The sequence below is a fragment of the Delphinapterus leucas genome, chromosome 9 (assembly GCF_059928025.1).
Source record: "Delphinapterus leucas isolate spDelLeu-1000000601 "Yukka" chromosome 9, BTC_Dleu_Yukka2, whole genome shotgun sequence".
In the NCBI taxonomy this organism is placed as follows: domain Eukaryota; kingdom Metazoa; phylum Chordata; class Mammalia; order Artiodactyla; family Monodontidae; genus Delphinapterus; species Delphinapterus leucas.
The window spans coordinates 100,087,788-100,112,468 of record NC_143137.1 but is presented as its reverse complement, the minus strand read 5'-3'; the positions used below and the strand labels follow the sequence as shown (position 1 = coordinate 100,112,468).

The 24,681-nt window shown below is 40.2% G+C and overlaps 1 protein-coding gene across 2 annotated transcripts; it reads left to right on the top strand.

Annotated features, from left to right (window-relative positions):
* Positions 1-401: 401 nt before the first annotated feature.
* VSTM2A (V-set and transmembrane domain containing 2A) lies at positions 402-24,278 on the top strand. 2 transcript variants are annotated; one of them, XM_022593175.3, is made up of 5 exons: positions 402-541; positions 2,339-2,505; positions 3,570-3,620; positions 6,406-6,742; positions 22,375-24,278. In XM_022593175.3, the coding sequence occupies exons 1-5, from the start codon at positions 466-468 to the stop codon at positions 22,461-22,463; spliced, it is 720 nt and encodes a 239-aa protein (XP_022448883.1). In that variant the 5' UTR covers positions 402-465; the 3' UTR covers positions 22,464-24,278. The 2 variants fall into 2 exon arrangements, with proteins under 2 accessions (XP_022448883.1, XP_022448884.1); XM_022593176.2 differs by having other exon boundaries at positions 22,253-22,412.
* The last annotated feature ends 403 nt before the right edge of the window (positions 24,279-24,681 follow it).

The following is a 24,681-nucleotide window of genomic DNA, read 5'->3' as shown; positions in this document are numbered from 1 at the left end:
GCGTAGACGGAGCGCGGCTCCGGCGCGCACGGAGTTAAAGGCGCCGCGGCGCTGAGAGGGGAGCCGGCGCGAGCCCGCGAGGTCCCCGCCCCTCGCCAGTCCCCGCGCCACGCGCCCCACGCCGCGGGCTGACGCCGGACCCGCCGCAGGAAGCGGAAGGCGGGCGGCCGAGCGGCCAGGCACTGCCCCGCGCCGCGATCCGGGTGTGCACGCGCAGCCCGCCGGAGCCCAGCCTGCCGGAGCCCAGCCCGGTGCCCAGCCCGCCACTGCGCCGCCGGCTCCCCGCTCCGCGTCCACAGAGCCAGTCCGCGCCGGCGAGCAGCAGGATGTTAGCGGCGCCGCGCCCCGGGCGCTGAGACCGAGCCCGCGAGACAGTGGCATTCCTTTCTTTTAGGGCTTTTTGGCTGTTGGCTACACTGATGTGACGACCCCCACCCCCCCCATTTTTTTTTTTTTTTTGGAACGATGGGGATCTTTTTGGCGTATGTTGGATTTGTTTTCTTTTCCGTTTTATATGTACAGCAAGGGCTTTCTTCTCAAGGTAAGTCTGTGCTCACTGGCAAATATACATTTGCTTGCGCTGTGTGTGTTTGTGTGCCTTCTCTGTGTTCAAAGAATGGCCAGGCAGATGTGGTGAGGTTCTTAGCAAGTAACAGAGGAATAGTGTTCTGTTTGGCATTTTTCTTTAAAGTTTATTAAATAGTAGCCCTGCTAGATTTGAGAGCAGATCTAGTTGGTGCCCGACAACGAGGTGGGTTCCTTGGTGAGCACAAACACAGGGTTATAAGTGTGTGTGTGTGTCCCTTCTATCTGTGTGCATGCACAGGGTGACCACTCGTGCATACATAATCATCGCAAGCAGAGCTGGGGATTGGGGACTCTCCATGGCCAGCTCTCCTCCTCGATGTAGGCAGTATGAGCTTATAGTTTCCTTTTTCTGGGTCCGTGTGACTTCGTTTGCCTGTGTGTTTATCAAAGGACAGACTCCTCTGAGGACCCATAAAAAGGTACAACTTGCATTACAAGCAGCAGCAGCAGCAGTAGCCTGCTAAATCCAGTTGTTAGGACTTCGCAGGCTGCAGTGATCATTTCAGCACCATGAACAGATCACACCTCTGCTGTCAGAGGACTGCATCGCTTCTGCAAACAGAAATGCCACACTCTTCGTTCCAGCTTGAACGGAAGAATCCTTTTCAGATCAGAATGTCTTCTTAACATTTCCCATTTCCTCTAAGTATAAATACAGTTCAATTTCAATAGAGATCATGTTGGGATTTTATAAAAAAAAAATTTTGGAAAGAGACACTGATGGTGCCTCGCATTGAAAAGTGGGGGCAAAGTGCATCCACCCTGAATCGGCCCTGCAGCCCCCTCAGCCCTCCTCCCCATGAGTTCGCATTGTAGCTGTGCACTTCCTTCAGCCACAAATCTCTCCAAGACTTTTAGGGAATCATCAGCTCTTTGCAAAATATTTCTTAGACAAGATAAGAACAACCATCAAAGCATTCCATGTTGGAGAAGTGCCTTTGGGAGAGAGGAAACATATTTTTGTGAGTTTCACCATGACTCCATGAATCTTGCAAACTAGCAGTGTCAAGATTGGTAATGAAAAGGCTGGGAAAAAATGTCTCTAGTGACTTCAGAACAATCTTTAACCTGAACCAAGCCCAGGTGTGTGATTCTTACATCCCACGATGTATGACAGTTTACAATACAGTTGCTTGATGAAGGTTAATTTGGAAAGAAATATCCACAGCTTAGAAAGTGTGCAACTTGTTTCACTGCTGTAGGCTTTGAATCACAATTGCTAATAAGTGTCATCATATATCAGGAATGCATATTTTGACAGATAATCATGATCCCTTCTCTATTAACATGAAACGTCCAGTTAGTCATAGATTGTTTAGAAACTTGGAGGCAGGAGGCTCTCCTCTTGTATCAGCTTGACAGATCTGTCAAATATACTTAAATATAAATATAAGTAAAATATACTTCACTGAAACCCTCAGTAAGTTTTGGGGAATACTGCAGTTTGGCAAAGGGTATTTGTATCTAACTGTGGGCATCTTGGCTAACAGAGGGGAGTTATTGGCAAGCTTGTTAACCTTTCCATTATCTGGACTTGATCAAAAACAAAATGATTTAGGCACCATACCAAAAATAAGACAAGAAAGAGGCAAAGGAAAGGGGGTTGGGGAGCCTCTGGGATGTCACAGAGGGCTTTTTGTTGCGGTTTTTATTTATTTATTTTTAAGTCGAAGGAAAATGTAGTGAGCTCTCAAGAGACGCTGTCAAGAGTGGTGTGTATATTCCAAAAGGGTGCGTTTCTGTTTTGCAGCAAAATTTACCGAGTTTCCACGGAACGTGACGGCAACCGAGGGGCAGAATGTGGAGATGTCCTGCGCTTTCCAGAGCGGCTCCTCCTCGGTGTACCTGGAGATCCAGTGGTGGTTCCTGCGGGGGCCGGAGGACCTGGACCCCGGGGCTGAAGTGGCCAGGGCACAGGTAGCGGAGTCCCGTCGCCTTCGCGTCCGTCCCACCCACTGACTTAGACCTCTGAGTGTCCAGTCGGGGTCGGGCCCAAGATGATGCCTGGGCGCCCATGGAAAGCCCCCTGGCTCTCTCGGCAAGGAGGACGCCCAGGGATGCCAGGGGGTGAGCCGCGTGCCCTGGTGACACCACGTTAAAACCAAGGGAAGGCATGTTGTCCAGTCTTTCCCGGTTAAAGACTGGGAATAACCTCCTCCTTTTCGTACGGGTCATTGTGAGCTGTCCGTGATGGCACTGCCGTGTTGATACGTCTCCGGACACTCAATGTCCCCTTCGGGACGGTGGTGTGAGGACAGGAATTATGTCGGTGTTTCCATCACCCCGGCCCTCCACCCCCGTCGGTTTCTCTCACCTCTGCCGTAATCAGAGGGGGGAGGGGGGAGAGAGAGAGGAGGGGAAGTGGAGGGGGAGAGAGGGAGGTGGGGGGAGACGGAGGACGGGGAGAGAGAGAGGAAAGGGTGACGGGGAGAAGGGGATGGGGACTGACGGAGGGACCCGAGGCGACCCAAGTGGAGAGGGGGCGGGGAGGGGAAGAGAACTGAGCAGGAGCGGAGGGGCGGGGAAACGAGGGTCTGAACTGAGGGGCAGACAGTTTTGCAGAAGAGGCGGCGGCCGTGCGGGGGCGAGAGGAAGCCTGTAGAAGGGACCGCAGGGAAGGGACGCGGGCCGGGGACGACGCAGAGTGCCGTCCCACAGACTGGCGCGCCCCGGGGGCCTGACCCGAACGCAGACCCCCCGAGTTCTCGGGTGCCCCTTATTCCCCACCCTCCGGAATCCCAACCTCCGCGGTCCCCCCGCCCCGGAGTTCCCACTCTCGGGAGTCCCTAATTCTCCCGCTCCCCGAGCCCCCGCCCCCCAGTCCCCACCCTCCGGAACCCCTAATCCCCGCTCCCGAGTCCCCGAGCCCGGCCCCGGGGCGGCCCGTGGCAGCGCGACCCCGCTAGGTTTGCATGGCCGAGGGCTCAGGCCGGGCCCGGTCTGAGCGTCGGTGTCCACCCCCCCTCCCCCGCCCCCCACAGACGGAGCTGCTGCCATACCGGGACCCGGACGGCGACGGGACCAAGATCAGCGTGAGTGTCACCGCGACGGCAGCCCTCGGGCCCGGGGGCACCAGTTTGGGAATTTCAGGTTTTCAAAAGCCTATTAACTTACTGCCCCTGAAACAGGCAACTTGCATACGCAGGGCAAGAGCCCGCTGTCTGTGTCGTGTCTTACCTCACTGGATACATACACACTGAAGCAGAGTTCATACAATAAAATTATTTATCTTAATGACGTAGATATTTGAACAGTTACTAGGCAATCATTTTGCCACCCAAAGAAGTGTGTGAGACTTTATTCTTGCTCTTATTAACAGTTACATAACTGTTAAAGGGCTGCAATGCTAATAATATCCGTTCAAAATTATACCAGTAATTATCCTTCAATAGCAAGTAAAACACTAACGGTACGAAAGTCTTCCCAGGCTGAAAAAAATTAGAGCATCCAACAGAGTGTTGAAGTTGTAATGAAAACAACTGAACTTCAACGTCATTCATAATGCATGCAACGTATTTCTAATGCCAATGTTCAAAATCATATAAATGTAAATATAAAACCAAAAGCCAATATAAATATAAAAACATTATTGGAGGAGGTTAACCTGTTGATAATACAGAGATGTATTTCTACTCTGCTGGTTATTGCTTTTCATAATTGTGAGTGAAATTAGAAAAAAAATCTTTTTTTTACTACACCTCAGATGAAGCCATCTAGAACCATTTTATACTGTACCACTGCTCAGCTTGTTGATAATTAGTAAACAAGTTACCATTACTAGAAATAATATATGTATAAAGAATCTAAAAATCCAATGACCCACATTTTAAAAAGAAATTTATTCTGAGACTATTATAACTAAAAGTGTAAAAATGTATTATACTAATAAAATCAGATTCTCTAATTTAAATGTATAATCTCAACATGGAAGAAAATATCAAACAAAAATAAGATACAAACCAGAAACTCCAGTTTCTATTCATAAACTCATGGACTTTTTAGAATCTTTCAATTCAATTATCCTTATATCACAGAAACTCTTGTTTTCTGACAGTGCTAGAAAAGCTTTATTGGTAAGATCCATTATTAACGATGTTTTTTAAAAATATTTCATTTTTCACATACACATACAATTAGGTAGATTGTTTATTTCCTATTCATCCTTCATCCTTCACCCATGCCCCAACCCTCCAAAGACCAGTGGTGAAGCAGCCTCACATATCTTGACCTAGGGAAGCATGCAATCAGATGCACAGCCATGCACACAACTGCTAACAGTATTATCTATGGCCAGAGTTCATATAATCTAGTAAACTGGAAAGAGTTCTAGACACAAACTGAGGTAGAAAGCAGTGTGTTCCCAGTTTACCTGCTGTGTGACCTTGAACATATGTCCTAAACCAGCAGTTAATTTGAATTCTCAGGAGAGCTTTCACAAAATACTGATATGACCTTTGCCCCCCCAGAGATGCACACAGTGTTTCTGCATTAATCCAAATGAGAGCATTTTCTAAACCTCCTCAGATGATTCTAGTGGGCAGTCAGTGTTGAAAATCACTGACCCAAACCCCCTACGCCTCAGTTTACTATACTGTAAAGTAGGATAATAATAATATAAGCACTCTGACTACCCCAACCTTAATCGGAGACCCAGCTGAAAATATATTTGAAACTATCGATTCCCTTTATTTTTACAGTATTAGTAATATTCATATGTAATTTTTCATACACATAAATGCATACTTATGGTTCAGATGTTGGAAACTATTTGTATATACAACTCTATATGTAAAAACCAGATGAACACTTCCCAAATTTTCTTAATTACTTATGGCTATTTGAGACTGTAAGGGCCAGTAGAGAAATTACTTTATGCCTTCCTCGCTTCTTACCTGTTGAGATTATCCAAATCCTTAAATCTTGAATGTCTTATGAAGTCCATCATTCTGTCAATCATGGATTATATATGATGTTTATCAAATCTAGTTCTGATAAAGATGCTTATAGATATATATATATTAAATATTATAGAATTTTATATATTATACATAACCTTATATATAATCTTGCTGTTAATCTGGCATATAAATTATTGGTAGAAACGAGAGTCAGTTTCTATTTTGAAAATCAAAGCAGTGTTTAACTGATGGCATCTCAAGTTCCAGTAGCACACAGACCCTATGGTAGCAGGAGGTATGTACTCTGAACCATAGGATTTCTGGTGACATTAATCCGCTCCCTAAATCATGCCACCCCATGACTATAGGTCAGACTGCACCAACAATTTGAGAAAAAAACATTACTGTCCAAGTCTATTTTGTCAGTCCCTTTAGTAATCATCCCAAAGTGGGGATAAAAGCACATTCTCATTTAAACTCAGTCGTGACCAACAACATGTCTCTTTGATCTCTCAAGAGCGGTCGCCAGCAGTGAAGAAGTGAGAGAGGCTGTGTAAACTATACACTCAGCCTCATTAGGTCGTGCTTCATTCAGCTGAGCTCACCAGGCAGAGGCCAGTCCCACGATGGGAACATGGCAGAGCTGGTCCCACAGCCTGGGAAATGGGAACCACATGGCTAATGGAATCTGGCCCAGCTGGACTGAACTAATGTCTCCATGATCTTGTGAAGCCAGGTGTTAGTAAAATAGGATAAATAAGTTCTTCCAATTTGACCGCTGAGAAAATAAAAAGCTTTCAGCCTATGGCTGTGAGACCAATGAGACCCTTTAATTTTCCAGCGTTAGCAAGCTCGGGACAAGTTACTGGAACCCAGTCTCTTGATGTAGCACTTTATTTTTTTACTTGCAATTTTTCAGACAGTGAAAGTCCAAGGCAATGACATCTCTCACAAGCTTCAGATTTCCAAAGTGAGGAAAAAGGATGAAGGCTTATATGAATGCAGGGTGACCGACGCCAATTATGGAGAGCTTCAGGAACACAAAGCCCAGGCCTACCTAAAAGTCAACGCCAACAGCCATGCTCGGAGGATGCAGGCCTTCGAGGCCTCGCCCATGTGGTTGCAGGATGTGAAGCCTCGCAAGAACGTCTCGGCGGCCGCTCCCGGAAGCATGCACAGCTCTGCCAACCAGCGAGTGCTCTCCACTTCCAGCCCTCAAGCGGTAGCCAAAATCCCCAAACAAAGTCCACAATCAGGTATGGAAACCCATTTTACCCCTCACAAACCCTCCGCAGGAAGATGGTCAGTGTAGACAGATTTATGTATGACGGTTTTAAAATTGGAGACCTAGTTCATTTGAAATGAGGATGAGCTATGAGAGCCAGGGAGGCTGGCCTTCCCAGAGGATGTGAATTGCCCATTAGTCGCTGGCAGTGCTTCATGTCCAGGGGATCTGAGAGCTGGACTTCTTTTCCTTCTGTGTTTACACATTATAAGCACAATAAATCATGTAATGTTTGGTTGCATTATAAATGCATGTTTATTTTCTCTGCAGATTTATGTATCGATAATAGCCCAAATTAAGAGACTTTCACTTAATCAACATGTAAATGAAAGAGACACACCACATTTTCAGGGACCCGTAGCCTTAAGCAGGACCACTCGCCAAGGGCTTCTGATTTTGAAGGAGAAACTTCAGCTGCCTGTGACGAAAGTGATGATGATAATGGGAGGAAATGAGGGGGGAGGGGCGAAAGGCAGAAAGTGGTGCAGAGATAAGGCAGCTCCTGTCAGTGTGGCTCTGATGCCAATTTAGAAGCTTAGTCAAGCTTAGTCACACGCTTCCTAAGTCAGCTGTGCAAGTTAAAGCTGCTCTGAATAGCATTAATTTATGCGCTCATTCAGCCAGTGGAAACTCATTGAAGTTTTAACCTTGGGATAGGCAGTAGTTAACACCACCCCAGACTGTTCTGTATTTTGATAACACACTTGACGTAATATTATAGGATGAAGGGAGCATAAAATCTATAATTTCTCACTTTTAAGTTTTTCCCTTTATAGTTTATCATTGAAGAATTATTGACACTACTGTTGGTAATAGAAAATTCTGTTGCTACCATTCAAATTCTTTTTAGCCATTACATTTAAAAAATCTCATCATTTTATCAGGGTGATATTTATATATATATAAATATATATTTAAATCTTTATATATTTACATTTATATGGAGAAATATGTATGTGTATATATATCTTTAAATCCTTATTTGTAAACAACACTTTTAAAATAATGTGTGCCGCTCTAGGTTCCTCCTTAGGCTTCATGTGCTAATGGAGATAATTTGTCCTGAGCTTAACTCAGGGTCTCTGTGAGTTTGTCCTGCCTTTAAATGTAGGTGAGCAGCTATCCCAGCATGCCTTGGTCATGGCAACTTATGTCAGTCTGATGAATAGACAGCTTAGCCTCTCTGAAGCCAAATTTGTGTGACTTTGCCTTATTTTCCTCTTTATCATCTCTTTTATATCCCAAAGTAAAGAAAAATACCAAAGCTAGAATCTGTGTATATATATTCACACACACACATATATATACACACCCATATATATATATATATATATATATACACCCACTCACACACACACACACACACACACACCTAGTGGTTATAAATTTTTGTAGCCATTATTTGGTAAAGATTTTATATCTTTGGAGACATTGCCCTCCTCCCTTTCATACCATCAAAAGAAGAAGCTAGACACTATATGCAAAATTACAGAGTACCCTCAGCCGACAGTTTACAACCTAATTGGTGAGGACTCCAAATCATGGAGTTGAAATTATTAGCCTACATAGAATATTCCAGGCCAGAAATCATAAATCCATTCTGTGGAATCAAACAGACAGATTACCTATCCCAAGTGAAGGATTCTAAGTATAGAATGAAATGTTCTATTTCTAAACTCTTTACATTTTGGATTGAATAACATACTCTAAGAAGATCCATTTTACTTTAGTCTCTTTCTTAGTATTGTGATTGGTGCTAAGTGGTAAACTCTACACATCTTCTAACAATTTTCAAATAAAAATCACTGCTCATTTTCCACCCCATCACCAGCCTCACTCATTGCTTGTCCTAGAGGAAGAGTGAAAGGAGACAGGGGATGCTGACTCATGGAAGCCCGTATCCATTCAAAGTAATTTCCACTAAAAATTATCTGCTCTAGCAAAGATTAATCGGAAATACATCAACGTTTTTCATTTCTATATTTTCCTACCAGTGAATACTGGAAAATATTTTATGTACATTTAACATTTTCTAACTTCTAGTGCAGAAGCTCGGGTGGCTCAGCCACACCCATTTTATTCATGTGTAAGTTTCTGTGCTTGCACAATTATTGCACAAAATACCATATTTGGGATGGATATTTATGTAATATTATATTTCCTGTAACGCCCACGTCCTGATTTATAACTTCACTTTATAATTTTTCAGGTTATATTCAAATAAAGCGGATTTCAATACCCACGCTTCATTTATTCACTCATTTATTCACTCTCCATCCTTTCAAGAGCTTATATGCCAGGCACAATGACACAGAAATGGAAGACATACTTCCATTCTTCAAAGGGTTTATATTTTTTTATATTTTCATTTGTGAGAAACAAAGTATTTGTAAATTCCATTAACCATGCATCTTTCTTATTCTGTTAAAGGCAAGACATGATGAAGACACAAAAATTAAAATCTTGCCTTTACAGACCAAAAGCTATACTAGCCTTTTGTTATTCTCACTTCATACAGGGAGGCGTGCATCATCTGTGGTATATATGACACTGTAATACAACCTGTTACCCAAAGGCTGATCTGTCAGCCTTTTAGTTTCATCATAGTTTTTGACTTAGTTGACTGAACTATTTAGATTGAATACTCAACTCTTAATTCATACTTTTCTCTGTCAGAGAATTTCTGTGTCTCTATGAAGGAAAAGTATTAGCTGAAAATAACGCTGTATGTATACACATATATACTGTTCAAATTGTCATAGAATTACCTAGTTTTCCTAAAGCAGAAATTTACATGAAAAAAAGATGGAAAAATAATCTATTACCATCTACATATCACAAGATAAAGAAAAGGTTTAACTATCATTCAATATAGCTACTTTTCCCAGATATTTTTCCAAAAGCTAGTGAGCATGTGACTATCCCATTGGGCTGTATCTTTATGATATCTCTCTTTAAATTCTTTTAATTCACAGTTGATAATCCACAATTAGAACCAAAACAATGAAGAAAAATGATAAAGCAAATAGGTAGAGCTTGGCTTTTGCCATCCCTTAGTTGTTTCTTTTCTCCAGCTCTTTGTCTGTACCCATAACTGACATTGAAGAGTATCCTGTAGGTGCTCTGAGGGTAACAGTTCCTGATTCTAGCATGAAGTGGTTTAGTTTCACCTGCACAGAGAACAGATCTCCAAATACCTCAATAAACGACACCGTTCTCTACGTGTTTCTTCTTGTCTCATGGAGAACATCTACTCCTTACAGAAGCCAAACATCCCCTCCATTCACCACCACCCCACTTCCCTCCCTTTGTTCCCCCCATCTATGTTCCCTTCTATGGGTCCTCTCCCCCAACCCTGGCCAACAGGCCAACAAAAGTGTGACTACAGCCCAGCCCCGCCCCCCCGGAGGTCACACCTCCACCCTCCCTCCGCACCCCTGGACCTCCCGTCTCCCCTCCTGTGTCCCGAGTCCTGGCGGGCAGGGGGGAAGCTCTCCCATCGCTGGTCTCCTAAACTCCCCTCTGGACCCTGCTTGTTGGCTGTTAGTGTTCCCCTCTCTTTGTGGGCTTCTCCTCCTAAATTCCTCTCTTAAATGTAGTTCTTTTCCCGTTCTCAACACCCTGACCTCATCCGTTTCTATGGTTTCGACTGCTAATGTTTCCTTAGAAAACTTAACAGTTGATATTCCGATTCTGATTTCCCTCTGGAGAGCCGGACGGGAGCACCCCGCTGTCCCCGTCATGCTCCCCATGTCTGTCCCACGAGCACCGTGCAGAGCAGAGCCGCTGCATGTTGTTGACACCAGCCGTTGATGTGTGGTGCCTCTTGTCCTCACCCCCCCCACACACGAGTCTGGGCAGGCCTGTGACCACTGTGACAGTGAGATGGGAAGGAGTAATGCCACCCCAACCAATTCCAGACCTACCCTGCAAGGGGACAGCCAGCCTCTGCTGTGGCCGCTTAGAGCCAGCCACCGAGTAGGAAGTGCAGCTGCCTTGAGACACGTTGCTGACTGAAGCCAGCCTTTGACTTCAGCCCCAGCTGACTGCCCCCCCAGACTCCTGAGAGAGAATAATAAATTGTTGATTTAAGGCACTAGGTTTTAGGGTGGCTTGTTTCACGGCAATAAATATTCAGGTCAGGCCCCTAAACTCAAATATTCAAAATCAAATTTATTATCTTAGCTGTCAAAAAAGAAATGTTCTTCCTCCTATTGTCTTAGAATTGCCTGTTTCCTCATTCAGGTCCCCACAGCAGTTTGTTTACACTTACTTTGAAGCCCTCTGTTGTGTCTTATATTATAGTAATTTTTTCCCTGGGGTTTTTCTCCTTTTAATGCTGGAAGTCCCACTTTCTGGGAGGCCTGACCCTCAGGCAAAACAGGGTAGGTGATCACCCTAAAGATAGCTTCTTGGCTACAAAGATCACCACTTCCTTTTGCATTCCTCTAAGTGCCTAGAACACGTGGAGCTCATGTGTGGCAAGAAAAGGAAAAGAGAGAGAGGGCCAGTATGTCTCTGCTTTTATCTTCTTTTTCTTATAATTATATTTGCATAAATAGATAATATTGCCACTATTGCAAAAATGATCAAGACTCCTAAACAGTGTTCCTCAAAGTGCAGATGTCCTGTGCCAGACTTACCAGAGAGCTTGTTAAAAATTCGTATCCCAGGACAAATTTCTGAGTCTAGAAGCAGAAATATGCATTTTTATGTGCAGTAAATTATGAGAATCATTCTCTCTAAAGAGTTCTTATGGGTGAGAGAACATTTTTTTTTTATTATTTACTATGAGATGTGTGTGCATGTGTGTGATGCTACAAAATACACTTTTAGAAACTGGTCTTTTGCTATTATTTTTTCCAGTAATGTGATGGACTTTCGTGAAACTTTTCTTTACTCCTGTGATCAACAGCTGGCACTCATAAGAAAACTGGCCATGGTTAAGGTGTAGTTATGTTTCCACGTGTAGTCGCTCAGCAGGAATACTGATCCTCTGAACTCAGAAATATGGTGATTGTGTTTTCAACACGATGTGAACCTGAGCATTCAGAGGCAGTTGCTGCTACAGCTGCTAGAAGCCAAGGGCTCCGGAAGCTCCTCTGTGGCTGACAAACATGGCAGCTTTCCAAAAGTGGCCAAAGTTAGCAAGAAGGGTCTTACAACGGATTTCAGAGCTACTGAGGGGAGGGAGATAAGGGGCTGAGTGTCATGCAGGAGATTATGTTCCTGATTTAAAATATGAGGAAATGGTTCACGGCATCCAGGTAGAGAGCCGCTTGTATAATCCAGACCTCAATGTTGATTTTGGTTTAAATGATCCAACTTGGCTGTTTACACAGGCTAAATTAATTTGATCATTGTAATTCTATCAGTTAAATGGCTGCTATGTAAATCAAGCATCTATGAGTAAGGTGAAAAATAGATTTGAGGCAATGCTTTGGATAATACAGGCTAAGGAATCTGCTAGAGCTATGTTTGAACCGGAATTACACAGATGAGGAGTCTATACTTGCTAAATTCTCCTGCAAGCTGTATTTAACTTAACTCATTGAAATTCAGTAACTGGCTGGGTCTGTAAAACTAAGGCTCCGCTGTGTGCCGGAGGGGTTTTTCAACGCGTGGCCACCTTAGGGCTCCTTCAGGTTCATTTGTGATTACTAGGAGCTCTGTGATCGAGGAGCCATGAAGCAGAATTTGCCAATGTTTTAAGGTCTTGTCTCGAATGATTTCATGATCCTTGAGATTTCAGGAAGCTTCCAGAGGAGCAGTTTTCTGGGTAGATGACCAACGGGTTGAGAAGTTGCTGGAAAGACCTCACTCTGTTGGTTAAAATAACAAGAGCCCTCCAAGAGAAAAGAAAGGCAAAGTCTCCTTCTCCCAGGGAACACTGCTGCCACCTATAGCCTGACACAGGTGCATTCATTTCAGCTGCAAAGGAGCAGAAATCCACTGGAAGATGCTCCTTAGACCTGCAGGGGCCTCTCACCAGCAGAGGGGGTGGGCACAATTGTTAAGGAGAGAGACTGTTCACACCTCATGGCCATCACACAGAGCTGCGTGTACTTCCAAGTCCTTGTTTATTAAATGGAAACTGTAGTGTGATTCTCACAGAGTTTTGAGGATTAAATGAAATTACATACATAGAGAGCATGACACCGATCAACTCCCAATAAGTGACAACTAGCTGCTCTATTAATACGACTGTTATTGCATGTACTTATATACTATTATTATTAGCAGCAGCAATGAAATGATGAGAGTAAATGGTCTCCACCACCTGGCTCTACTGTGGTGAATATTTTCCTGGTTGGCTGTGTGTAGGTGACTGAGTTAAAGAAAGGAGACTGGGTCTTCATTCCTGACTTATGTTTTATTGTTCATAATTTCAGAGCTTCCTTTTTTCCTTCTATCACAGTGATGTTAATTGATGATAAATTGTCCCCTACATAACTACATACCATACTAGCCACCAGCTGTCTTGCCTAAGGCTGTAACTAGGTGGTTAACTTTATTGGTAAAAAATAATAAAATTCCAAAGGATTTTTAGGACTTTGAACTGTGTGACCTGAATAAAGAATGTGTCTTAGGAAGCTGAAGTTATACACACCGGCTGCTACCATAATTAAATTCAAGCTTTCCAAAAAGACCCTTGGAATTTCTTAAATCACAAAATAGTTATAGATAATGTAACTGAAAATATAAACATGTGAGAATATTATTAAAAGCTTTAAAAAGAGAGAAAAACAAAATGCATTTAGAACCTTATACTAAGAATGGCATAGTTTGTGGTGGTAGATAGATACAGATTTGACTCCTAGATTCACTCTCTACCAGCTCATTTGTTGAGTGAGCTGCACACAGAATCTCAGACTCTTTATATGTAAAACTGAGGCAGTGACACATGTGCCTCAAGGGTCGTGTTAGCATTAAGTGACATGATGTATTTTAAATGTCTAGCAGAGTAAACCTGGCACGTGAGTGAGCTTGGCCCTTATTAGTTCTCTTCCCCTTTACCTACCAGATATTAAAGTATATTAGCAAATAACCAGGAGTTAAGAGGGCCATAAAGGAACAGAAATATGAATAGAGATGAAAGAAAATAAGAAGTGTGGAAGCTCTAAAACTGGTAAGATAAAATAATATCTGATGAATTAAAAACGTAATAACTAAGGGAGGATTTATTCAATTAATAAATAACAAATAGAAACATATTGTTACAATTTACGATACATATCCAAATGAACGTCAATTAATTAAAGAGCTGAGCAGAAAAGAAATATTTGACATAGGAAGATCAGCATGAAATTAGAGGTCTGAGACTTTGAAGATTTAAAGTTACAAAATATCCAAGTGAAAATAACATTTTACTATAAATAATTTAAAACATTTGTTTGATTAAATCAAGTGTAACTAATAAGTGATATAACAGACAAGGAAATATTTGTGTCTAATATTCAGGAAAAGAAGGGAAAATGTCCATTTTACAGATGCAGTGGTTATATGATCCACTCCAGATGACTTAGAGATATCAGATGTGATCAAATAATATTGATAAAATCAAGGTAAAGATAAAATTAAATTAATTCTCCATATGACAGCAATAACCAAACAGAAAATATTTGTGGCATAATATATAATCCTCAATAGTAGCAACAAGAAAAAGGTATGAAATATCTTATTTTTTAAGGCAGTAGCAAATAAGTAATATAAAGATGAAAACCATTAGAACACTTTGTTAAGAGTTTAGGTTTGAATAAATGAGTAAACATGGTGTTTTTGGATGAACAAGCTCATCATTATAAATATGTCAGGTTTTTCAAAAGTATTTGTAGACTTACTGCAGTCCCAGTCAAATCCCTAGTCATTTAAAAAAAATTGACACGTATAATTTTGGCAAAGGTTTTAAAAATCAACATGTGTCAAGCTTACAGTGACTCAGGCATTCTGCTGTATCATTACTTGCAAGGTGAATGGTACTTCCCTTCTGGAGGAAAATTGGCAGGAAAGATAAGTCACAGGGCTTGAGATTGTCCCTGAGGTGATGCTCCTGGGAGGAAATTCCAAGGAGCTCAGGAGAGAGGCAGACCCAGACCCAAGAACAGGGATGCATATCACAGAGGTCTGCCCACAGCTGGAAGTACTCAAAGGGCCAAGAGTAGTAGGGAAGTGTCGCAGTGAATGTGACGAAACCATACAATGAGTATTAAGCACCTTCTAGAATCATGTTTTCAAAAATGTTTAATGAAATTAGAAAACAACCAATATATAATGTGAAAAAATATAGGATACAAAACTTTAAAGTGAAAAAATAAAGAATATATAATATAATGTGAAAATATATAGGATACAAAACTTTAAAGTGAAAAAATAAATACTAAATTTTAAATCAATCTCAGATATGTGCGTATAAAAATGACAAGAAATATATGAAAATGTCCATCAAAAGTCAAGATATCTTACAATTTTTAATTATTTGATTATTTTGTTTGTATTGATAACATCTGTACATTAATAATTCATTACTTTTGTTATAAGAAAAAAATAATATTATTTTAAATTTCCCAAATTTAAAAAGAGGCCAATGACAGACAGCTCCTGAGAAAACAAACTAACAAACAAAATATATTGAACAAATAACCAAAGAAAGGCAAAGTAAAATAAAGGTGTTGTGTGATTGTAAAGCTCATGACAAAAATATACATACATGCAGGTACACATGTGCATATGAAAATTGAAAGCACTACTGTGAAAGTGATGTCCTCAGAAATTGCTAGTAGCATTGAAATTAAGAACGTTATATCTTATTTCCTGGGAGCTGGGTGGAGAATCTGACCATCAAATTATTCTTTTTGTTTTTCTAAACTTAATGGGTGTGATCTTGATAAATACATTGATAAAATAAAGCAAGCACGTATAACTTTCATAAATAAAATGTCATGCAATCATTTTCCTCTCCATTGTGTGACTCACTGAGCCCCCAGTTTGGAGGGAGATCAAAGTGGTGAGCAGTGGTGCGGTCATTGGGAGATGATGACTGCACCATCATTTATAAATCAATACACTGGGAGATTTATAAATGATTATTATGTTTTATTTCATATGACTGCTTTGAAAAAGTCTGAGAGAGCATTTCTTCATGAATTCAGAATCCTATCTGCATAGAAATATAGGTTACACTCTCAATGCTTGAATTAAAGCAAATTGTAAAAGCTAAGAGCACCTCTTATCGGCTTCCTTAGGACAGTGTCCTCACCTGTGATGGGATAAGTGCTCTGGATCACAGCCCCTCAGCAAAGCCATCCCACATTGGCACCACTTATCCTCATAGTTATTCTTGAGTTGAATGTGCTTCTTTAAGCCCTCAGACAAACTCGATACTTCAACAACAGTGTCAGCGCAACAAGGCTACACATGTGTGCAATCCCTAATGTGGTTTTGTGATCATTCCAACAAGGTGTGGATGAATATCTACCTTCTCATTATGAATAAAGAGTTCGATCATTAATAATGAAAACATACCCACAGAAGGCATATTTAAACTGTGAGTAAATAGTTTCAAGCACTTTAGCAGCATTTATTTATACACCAGTAAAATGGAGTGCCCTTAACGAATCATTCTTATTTATGCGTTAAAGTAGTGATTAAATATATGTAGCATTAAACTTAATTCTTGGAAAACATTTTATTTGTTTTTCCATGAATTTATATTGTTCTCCTATTTTGTCAAAACCACTCGTATTTCCATATATTTCTAATAGGCAGAATTGAGAAAATTTAGAGTTTTCTGGAATGAAGACTCTCCAGCTGAGATTATGAAGCAAATCAGTTTATAGTGTCAGACAGAACTGGTTCTGAGTCTCAGCGGCCGCCATGTACTCACCGAGCAAACTTAGTGTGTTATATAATCCTTCTCGGCTTCACTTCCTTAATCAGCAAAACGATCATATAGCAGCCTCCCGGGACCACGGTCAGAGGTACCTGTTAGCTGCTGCTGTCCTAATCATCACCCTGTCTGCACCGAGATCAGTTCCTACTTGAATAAGTCAAATTACAGTGAAAGTGTGCAGTTTTGAGAGATGCACTGTGGCCTTAGCAGGCAGGAGGCAGCATCATTTTTTTGCCCATTCTTGAGTCGCTGTAGAAGGTAGGAGCCCTGAAAGCCTGCAGGGATTAGCTGTAAGCAAGAAAGTCGAGGACATTCTGTGGTGAATGGGGTATCACCCATGCACCTTGTCACCTAGACCCTGTGTATGTGGACAGCTGCACTTGGCTCCCTCAGCTACAGTAAGAGGCCTCAGAACTGAATAGATGTGTAAATTTGCTGACTAAAGGAAAGCAGGAAAGGAAATTTTAACAGCTGCTGCCGACATGCCTGGGCAAAGTAAAACAGGCGATTTATGTATTAGGTCAAAATGAAGCCTGTTTCTTCTAAAAAAAAATGGGTTTCTGGAAGAAATCGGCCTTGGACCCATAAGAATCTAATAAAAAGATATTCTTTTCAAAAAATTATAGAATAAAATCATCCTATTATTTGACCTTTCCCCTTAAGTCATGATTTAGTATGTGCAAACCTGAATAAAAATTGCATTAAAAGCTAGCTCAAATTTTCTCACACAGCTCTTTTCATATCTTAAAGCTGGCATGTGTAATGAAAGAGAGGTAAGTCAAAGGCCTGTCCATCCCTAGAGCTGTAGCGGACACTCCATTCTTTATAAGCTTAGCCTCTTCACAGGCAAAACAATTATTTGAGTGTTGCTTCTTTTATTATTGGAAAATTTCCATTCTTAGGTTTGTTCGTATGATAAGCATCACGAATATTCACTTCTACAAACTAAAGATGCTGGAGTCAGACCAGGGAGCCACAGCAGGAGAGAAATTGTGTTCTTTTTCTTTTCTTGCTCCTTTTGACCCTACCTGATACTCAAACAAGAAAAGAGAAAAACCTATGAGAATTGTACTTAAATCTGTAGACAGGTGCCCTGAATTATGACTCTTCCGTATATTGAAACCAAGAGTTGTGCTCACGGAGGAAATCAACCCATCACAAAATAATCCCAGCCAAGAGAAAGAGGATATTTGAAGAGCTGGCAAAATATAGATGGGATAAATTGTCTAGTTAGTTGTCTTAACATTCTACTTACTTCTTTGAATTAAATACCCATATCCCGTATCTTTTCTGGTGGCCAAGAGCTCTGGTTGTCTTTCTCTCCTGTCACTAATGGTTGCACTTTGAACATCAACTTAACCTTTCCTGGTCCCAGACTATAAAATTTGCATTAAAAGTTTAGAAAAGAGAAGTTCATAGAAAGAAGAGGGCATGCAAGAACAGTGGTGGAACCACCTCTCATTCAAATATTTAAATAAATTTGGAGGTACCTTCAAGATTTAAAAGACTACAATATGAAAAGTTCAAAATATTATATCATCAGACATTTGGCACACTATATGGAGGAAAACAAACTTTACTTATTAATGTTTAGGAAAACAGAGAAGCTGACAGTGTTTTCATATTCAATATTTATCAGTTCAGACTTGGGGAAAAGAGGTTTTCTAATTTTTCTCTTAAGTGTGTTATAGCCAGTGCATTTTCGCTGAAAAGATAAATGTACACTTAAATAATAGCTTCACATCTTGATCTAACAGGTGTGGAGACAGTGAGGCAAGGTTGCTTGCCTCAGGGAGTTTCGGAAAGAAGCACATCCAGACTCTGAGTCGATCTGATTGCATTGCTCTTTCTTCATTTCTGTACCTTTGCTTTACTACCTATTAACTGTGTAACCTAGGGTGAGTTATTCCATGCTGCTGAGTTACATTTTCCTGACCTGTATGTTTACTATACTGGACTGATGAGAGGATGAACTAAGACAGTGTATGCATGTAACATGTATGCATATTCCCTGACATAGCAGGTACCCAGTCCACTGTAGCCATTTTGCAGATTGATGTGAAGGAGAAGAGGGTGCAGCTTTGTTCAGTATGCCCAGTGTCTTCCAGCCTCATGGCTGTAGATGCAGGAAAGACATGGCAATGTAGATAGAAGGTGCAGAAAGGAGCCAAGTTCTTCCATCAGGCATGACAGATGAGGGCCAGGCAGGCTTTCCCGGCTGGAAGGCTGTGCTGAGTTAAACAAGGCAGGCAGATGCACTGACTCTGAGCAAATAGTGATAAACTTCTCCTCCTCTACCTGATCTCTGAGGATGCCAAGATCTCAACTCTGTGTGGTTGTGATTCGTTGTTATTTTGTTTTGTTTTGTTTTTCTTTTAATAAATAGATGGAATTTTCTGTTATTCTCTGAAATAATAATTATACATACTGAAGATAAAATATTTGAGGCTTTTTTTTTCCTATTTCTCCTTGGCCAAACTCATTTGTCACAGACACTGTCTTGGGCCATGCCTGATGTCCACATCCCAGTGAGGGCGATGTGATGCGCTATCGCATGAAGTATAAAAAGGGCTGAAAAATGGATCATTAAACTTTTAAGAAGACTTCTTAGACTTTTCCATTTGCAAAATGGAGCAAATCCTCCCTCCCCATACCTTACAAAGGCATGAGAAATTACACCCGAGAGAGCACCGAGGAAACCTTTAAGCATAAAAACAAATGAAAGGCATCATTATTAAGTTGACGTCAAAGGACATCGTGAAATCACACTCTGAGTCAGAGAGAAATCTCTAGGTTGTATGAGGCTACTCTTCATCGAGGCATGTTATCTACACATTTTCTTCCCATAATTTAGATAATAGCATTTCCCTTTCTTCTTCACAGGGAATTTTGTGTTGGGGACAAAAGTTTAAGATCTCAAGGCATTGTTTTAAACTTTGAGAATAATAAAAAATTGCTAAAATTTCATCCTTGCCTTTGATGAGCTTATAGCGTAATCAGTGAGGTAAGATACGAACATAATGAATTACAAGTCAGTGTGAGCCATGTTACGGCCACAAGAGAGGGAAAACCAGAATACAGAGGAAGTTCAGAGGAGAGAGAGCTTACAGCTAGTTGGTGGGAACAGACACAACGGAACGCAGCTATCTGAGGGCAAGAGTTGCTTAAATGCATGATCGTCTTAGGGGATCACAGGTTATCCTGCTTGGCTTGGGCATAGAGCAAAAGGAAACCAAATAAGGCAAAACAGATAACCAAACACAGTGTCTGGCATACTCATGAAAACATATATATAAAACAATAATATGCAAACGATTATTATGCTCATTTTAGAAAACATCAAAGAAATAAATATCTTATTTGGGATTTCAGAAGTGAGTGGCTGCAGAGGAAACTGGAACTCAGGGCTTCTGATTGCAATCCTGAATCCCTTTGTTTCAAAACAGTAAAATGTTTCTATTTGTAAAAATGAGACTAGAGTATGACACATGGCCAAAGTTTGCATTTTACAAAAAACATTTGCTTAATTTTCTCTAGAACAGACCATAACATGTTTGACAAATAGTAATATTATATTCAGAATGGTGTACATCTGAATGAAATTGACTATGATGATTATTTGTTAAAATTACACAGGATAAATTATAGCATTTTAGATTCTCAGATTTCACTGTCAAAGTCTTTGGGATTACAAAGATAAAGGAGCACATACCCCTTCATTCCAGACATAAATAAAACCTAGAAAGAAGAGCAAAACAATCAGTGATTTGATGACAAAACAGATTTGCTTTAGAATTTACTGTGCAGGAAAAATATATATATTTGGCTTGACAGAAATAAATTTCATTTAATGAAAAATATGCTAGGAAATGCAGGTGCCTAGAGTGGGTGAATGATTACAATCTGGAAAAAAAAGTCGTGTGTTGCAATGGTTTATTGCATATCTGATGGCTATTCAAATTTTTAACTTTACTCTTTACAGTATATCATTGGGTTTGTTTCCAATTATACTGCTCATGTAACTTTTGTTTTAACTTGCACATACTGGACACAGTGTGATAGGAAATGTTGAGTTAGAATGACATAGCTGTTCTCTTCGAATCTCACGGGGAATGATGGGCATCTCCTGTGAAGGGTTGATTAGTCGAGAAATGAGCTGCATAATTCACAGTTTCAGCAAGTTTGAGCCCATCTGCAATGTTCATGCTGAAAAGGAAACCATTATTTCACAAAATATTGTTTTTGAAGAGCAAATCATTTTCCTTGGTTTTATTGTTTATAGCATTCTTAAAACCTTTATTCAACACCAGACATACTTTGTGTCAAGTGTGGTTAGCAATTTAAGGAGCCATGTAATCATTTTCTTTCTTTTTTTTTTTAATTGACTGAATCCCTGTCAAAGAGTCTCTCTTCAAAAGATAACAAGGGCGTATATTTAATTTTGGAAAGCTCTGATGCTAGTGGTTCTACATAGATTTTATATGTTTTCCTTTCATGATCTTTGTACTTAGAGCCGCATGTGGACTGTACTTTACTTTTGCAGTTTGAACCTTGTCACCCAGCTTGAGTGAAGCAACACTCTCCAGAGACCCACCACTAACCTCTGGGTCCTCAGTCATTACGTTTCTGTGTTAAATACATGACTCACCTCCTGAACGAAGGCAAATCGATGATGACACTAAAGTAACCTAACTGAAAACAGGAATATGAGTCTGCTAAACAGCCCCTTTAGAAGCCCAAATATTTACTTCGCAGAGATTTTTTGAGAGCATGTGTTTTCACCACAATTTCTATCATTGCCAATGTGGACCTGAACATGATTTAGATGAAATATTCAAAAGATTGAATTTTCCTACCCTCACCCCTTCAAACCTTTTTAACCTTTCTTAAATTAAAAAAAAAAAAAGAAGAAAGAAAAGAAATGCTTTGAGGTCCATCACATTTTTGTTTTCTCACTAATAAAGGTATTAAATACATCATTTGTAGCTTACTGGATAAAATATGTGAAGAAAAATGCAAAAAGACTATTTCATTCTCTCCCTTATGTAGTCTCAGAGCGCTTTCAAAAATTTCCAATTCTTGATAGCACTGACTTTTCTTCAGATTTTAAGGATAAAAAGTTGAGAAAGATCTTCCTCTAAGAGCAGATACCCCAACACACCCACTCCAGAACCCGTTCTGCAGGCCCTTGAGAAGGCTGCTGCTCTTGGTTTGGGTTTTATCTCCTGTGGTTTTACGCTTGCAGTAGTAAAACAGGGGATTTGTTTTAGACACCCATATAGGAACAACCAAATGACTATAGGGAATCATCCTCAAAGAATTACTTGAGGGAAAAGTATCTGCATTTGTTCCTCTAAGTGTTCCCAACTGTGGGATGGCATGGCTTGAAAACAGACAAAGCAAACAAGACCACTTCCTGGGACTGAAATACTTTGTATGTGTTGTTATTTGCAGTGCATGCCAAGACATTCATGGGCACCAGAGCCAAGCTGGCGAGCTAATTAAATATATATATGTATGTGTTTAAAACAGCCTAATAAGGAGCATTGGAAATCTTCGAGATGAGCGAATATCTTATAACTTCTTCCGCAGGTGCGAGGATAGCTACAAGCCATGGACTTTCTGTCCTGCTTCTTGTCTGTGGCTTTGTGAAGGGTGCTTTGCTTTAGTCTAAAGTGCTGACTTTTTTCCAATATCACTTTCTCTTCTTAAAGCAAAGAGCAAATCGCCTGTAAAATCTACGGAGCGGACAGCAAAGTTGACCCTAAACTCCAAGCACCACTCTGCACCCACTGTACTCTAATTACCTACACAAGGAGCACCTGCTTTCGGAAACAAACGAAGAGGCTATCTCACTTTGTTCATCACATTTTCTTGGGCAAATCACTGATCTTTTATTTCAAGAGAATTAGTGTGAAGTGATAGAACATTTTCTAATAGCAAGATCTATTTTTTTTCCTTTTCTTTCGGCTACTCAAAGCATCATCTCACTGACTGCTCAGGGGTTGGCCTGACCGTCATCAGTATAGTGAATATTTACTACAGATACCACTGATTTCCTACTAAAAGACCCATTATCTGCAGGAAGTAAGCAGAGATCAAAAGGCTACAGAACATAAACTATCATCAAAGAAAACTCCTGTCTGGGGGCAAGAACAAAATTTTCAACACTGCGAGTCAACAATGAAAACATTGTTTTAAATAAGAAATAATAAAAGATAATTTCTTTTTGAATTTTTCCCCTTTTCTTGGGTTTTTCTCCTTTTTCTTGATTGTAGTTCTTGTTCAATATGGCAAGTGCTGATTATGGCCAATCCCTGTCAATCCTGGGAGGTTTATATAAAAACATTTTGAGTGTTCTATATTTCAGTGCATTTTAATTCATTTTGCAATTCTTGTATATGCAAATGATAAATTCTGTAAATTGCTTATAGTATGTGCGATATAACTTCAAAGTAGATAGACTATGAGCCTCATGCAAGCTGATTTTTACCATTCTCTGTATAAATATATACAAATAAGTATCTATATGTTGGGTCATCAGCCAACTTTTTTTTGGATAAAACATATGTTTTTCACTTATTCCTATATTGTGGGCATTTTGTAATGCATTGTTTCACTTCCACAGGTTTGACAGTTGCAGATGGTTTCTGTTGCCCTCTGCTTCCTTCTGGAAAATGCATATTCAAAATCATATCGGTCTCTGATAAATGAATTAATTTTGCTGTGTGTATGCTGTGTTGAAATTTGCTATGTTCCTTTATATGTGGTGTTTATTGAGGTTTGAGGATCTTTTGACTCTGAAGAATGTAAGCTCTCTGGTTTTGACAGCCATTCCTGTATTATCATCATCGTTATTGTCAAAAAGCAATGTCGCATCTAGAAAATTTGCCTTGGAAGTGAATATGGGGTAGGTAAAGTGGTCATCGTGAATCCCTAAATTCATAGAAGAACACTTCTTGCTGTGGCTAAAAAAATGCTGCTTCCTTTGACCTTTATGAATTTTTGTACCTTTGTCATTCTGTTATTTGCTGCTAATTATATTTTAATGTCTCCTAATTAAAAATTGAAATTTGGTTGTTGGCTAAATATAATATGCAAAAGATGACTGCAGATCCCCGACTAAAGAAGATAATGTGTTCAGTGTTCACTAGTTAAGTGAATTATAACTTTAAATATTACATTCTTATTTTTGGCTTTATGATAATTCAGACTACTTTATTTAGAACCTGTTTTCTACTCTGGCAAAGAACTATAGGCAGGACTAGCAATGTGTTCCGAATACACTGTGGAGTAGATATGGTTGAGATGGAAATGACCTAAGTTTTCCTTCCAGAGAGATTCTTCCATTTTCTTTCATAACAAACCAGAAGTTCATCTCTATAGGACCGTCAGCACCAAGCCTAAGGTCCTAGACTGAAGCTTGAAGGCAATGAATACCTCTGCTTTTCAAAGGTAAATGCATTGATTTTCTGCAGTTCAATTACAAGCAATGTGATATTTTCATAATATCCTTGACATTATCTTCTGAGAAAATGTTTCATGCTAAATATTTTATTGACATTTTTCTTGTTCCTTTGGTTTATTATTTCAGTCTAATGAGAAAAATAAATAAAAGATTTGATTGCACTGTTTTATTAACCTAGAAAAATTATTTTCTTTCAAAGTTTAATGCCTAAACTGCATAAAATAATGATAAGACAAATATTACTTAAGTCTATCTGGACTCTAAAGATTGCATACATTCACGTATAAATAAGTATACTGATGCAAATTCAGTCAGTCTGGGAAAATCCACCATGTAATTTACTTTTACCCAAAGTTCAGGTCATGAGATTGGTCAGTTCTAAAGCAAGATGGACATGTATCTGTGTATCAGTGATGTCCACCATGCTCGCTTGTAATAAAGGACATTATGTTGATTGGGAAGAACTCTCATTACACTCATTGTGTCAGGGTACAGAATGACAAAGATTTCTTTGTCAGTGTGCTACCAAGAGTCTGACTCGCTAACTTCTTTG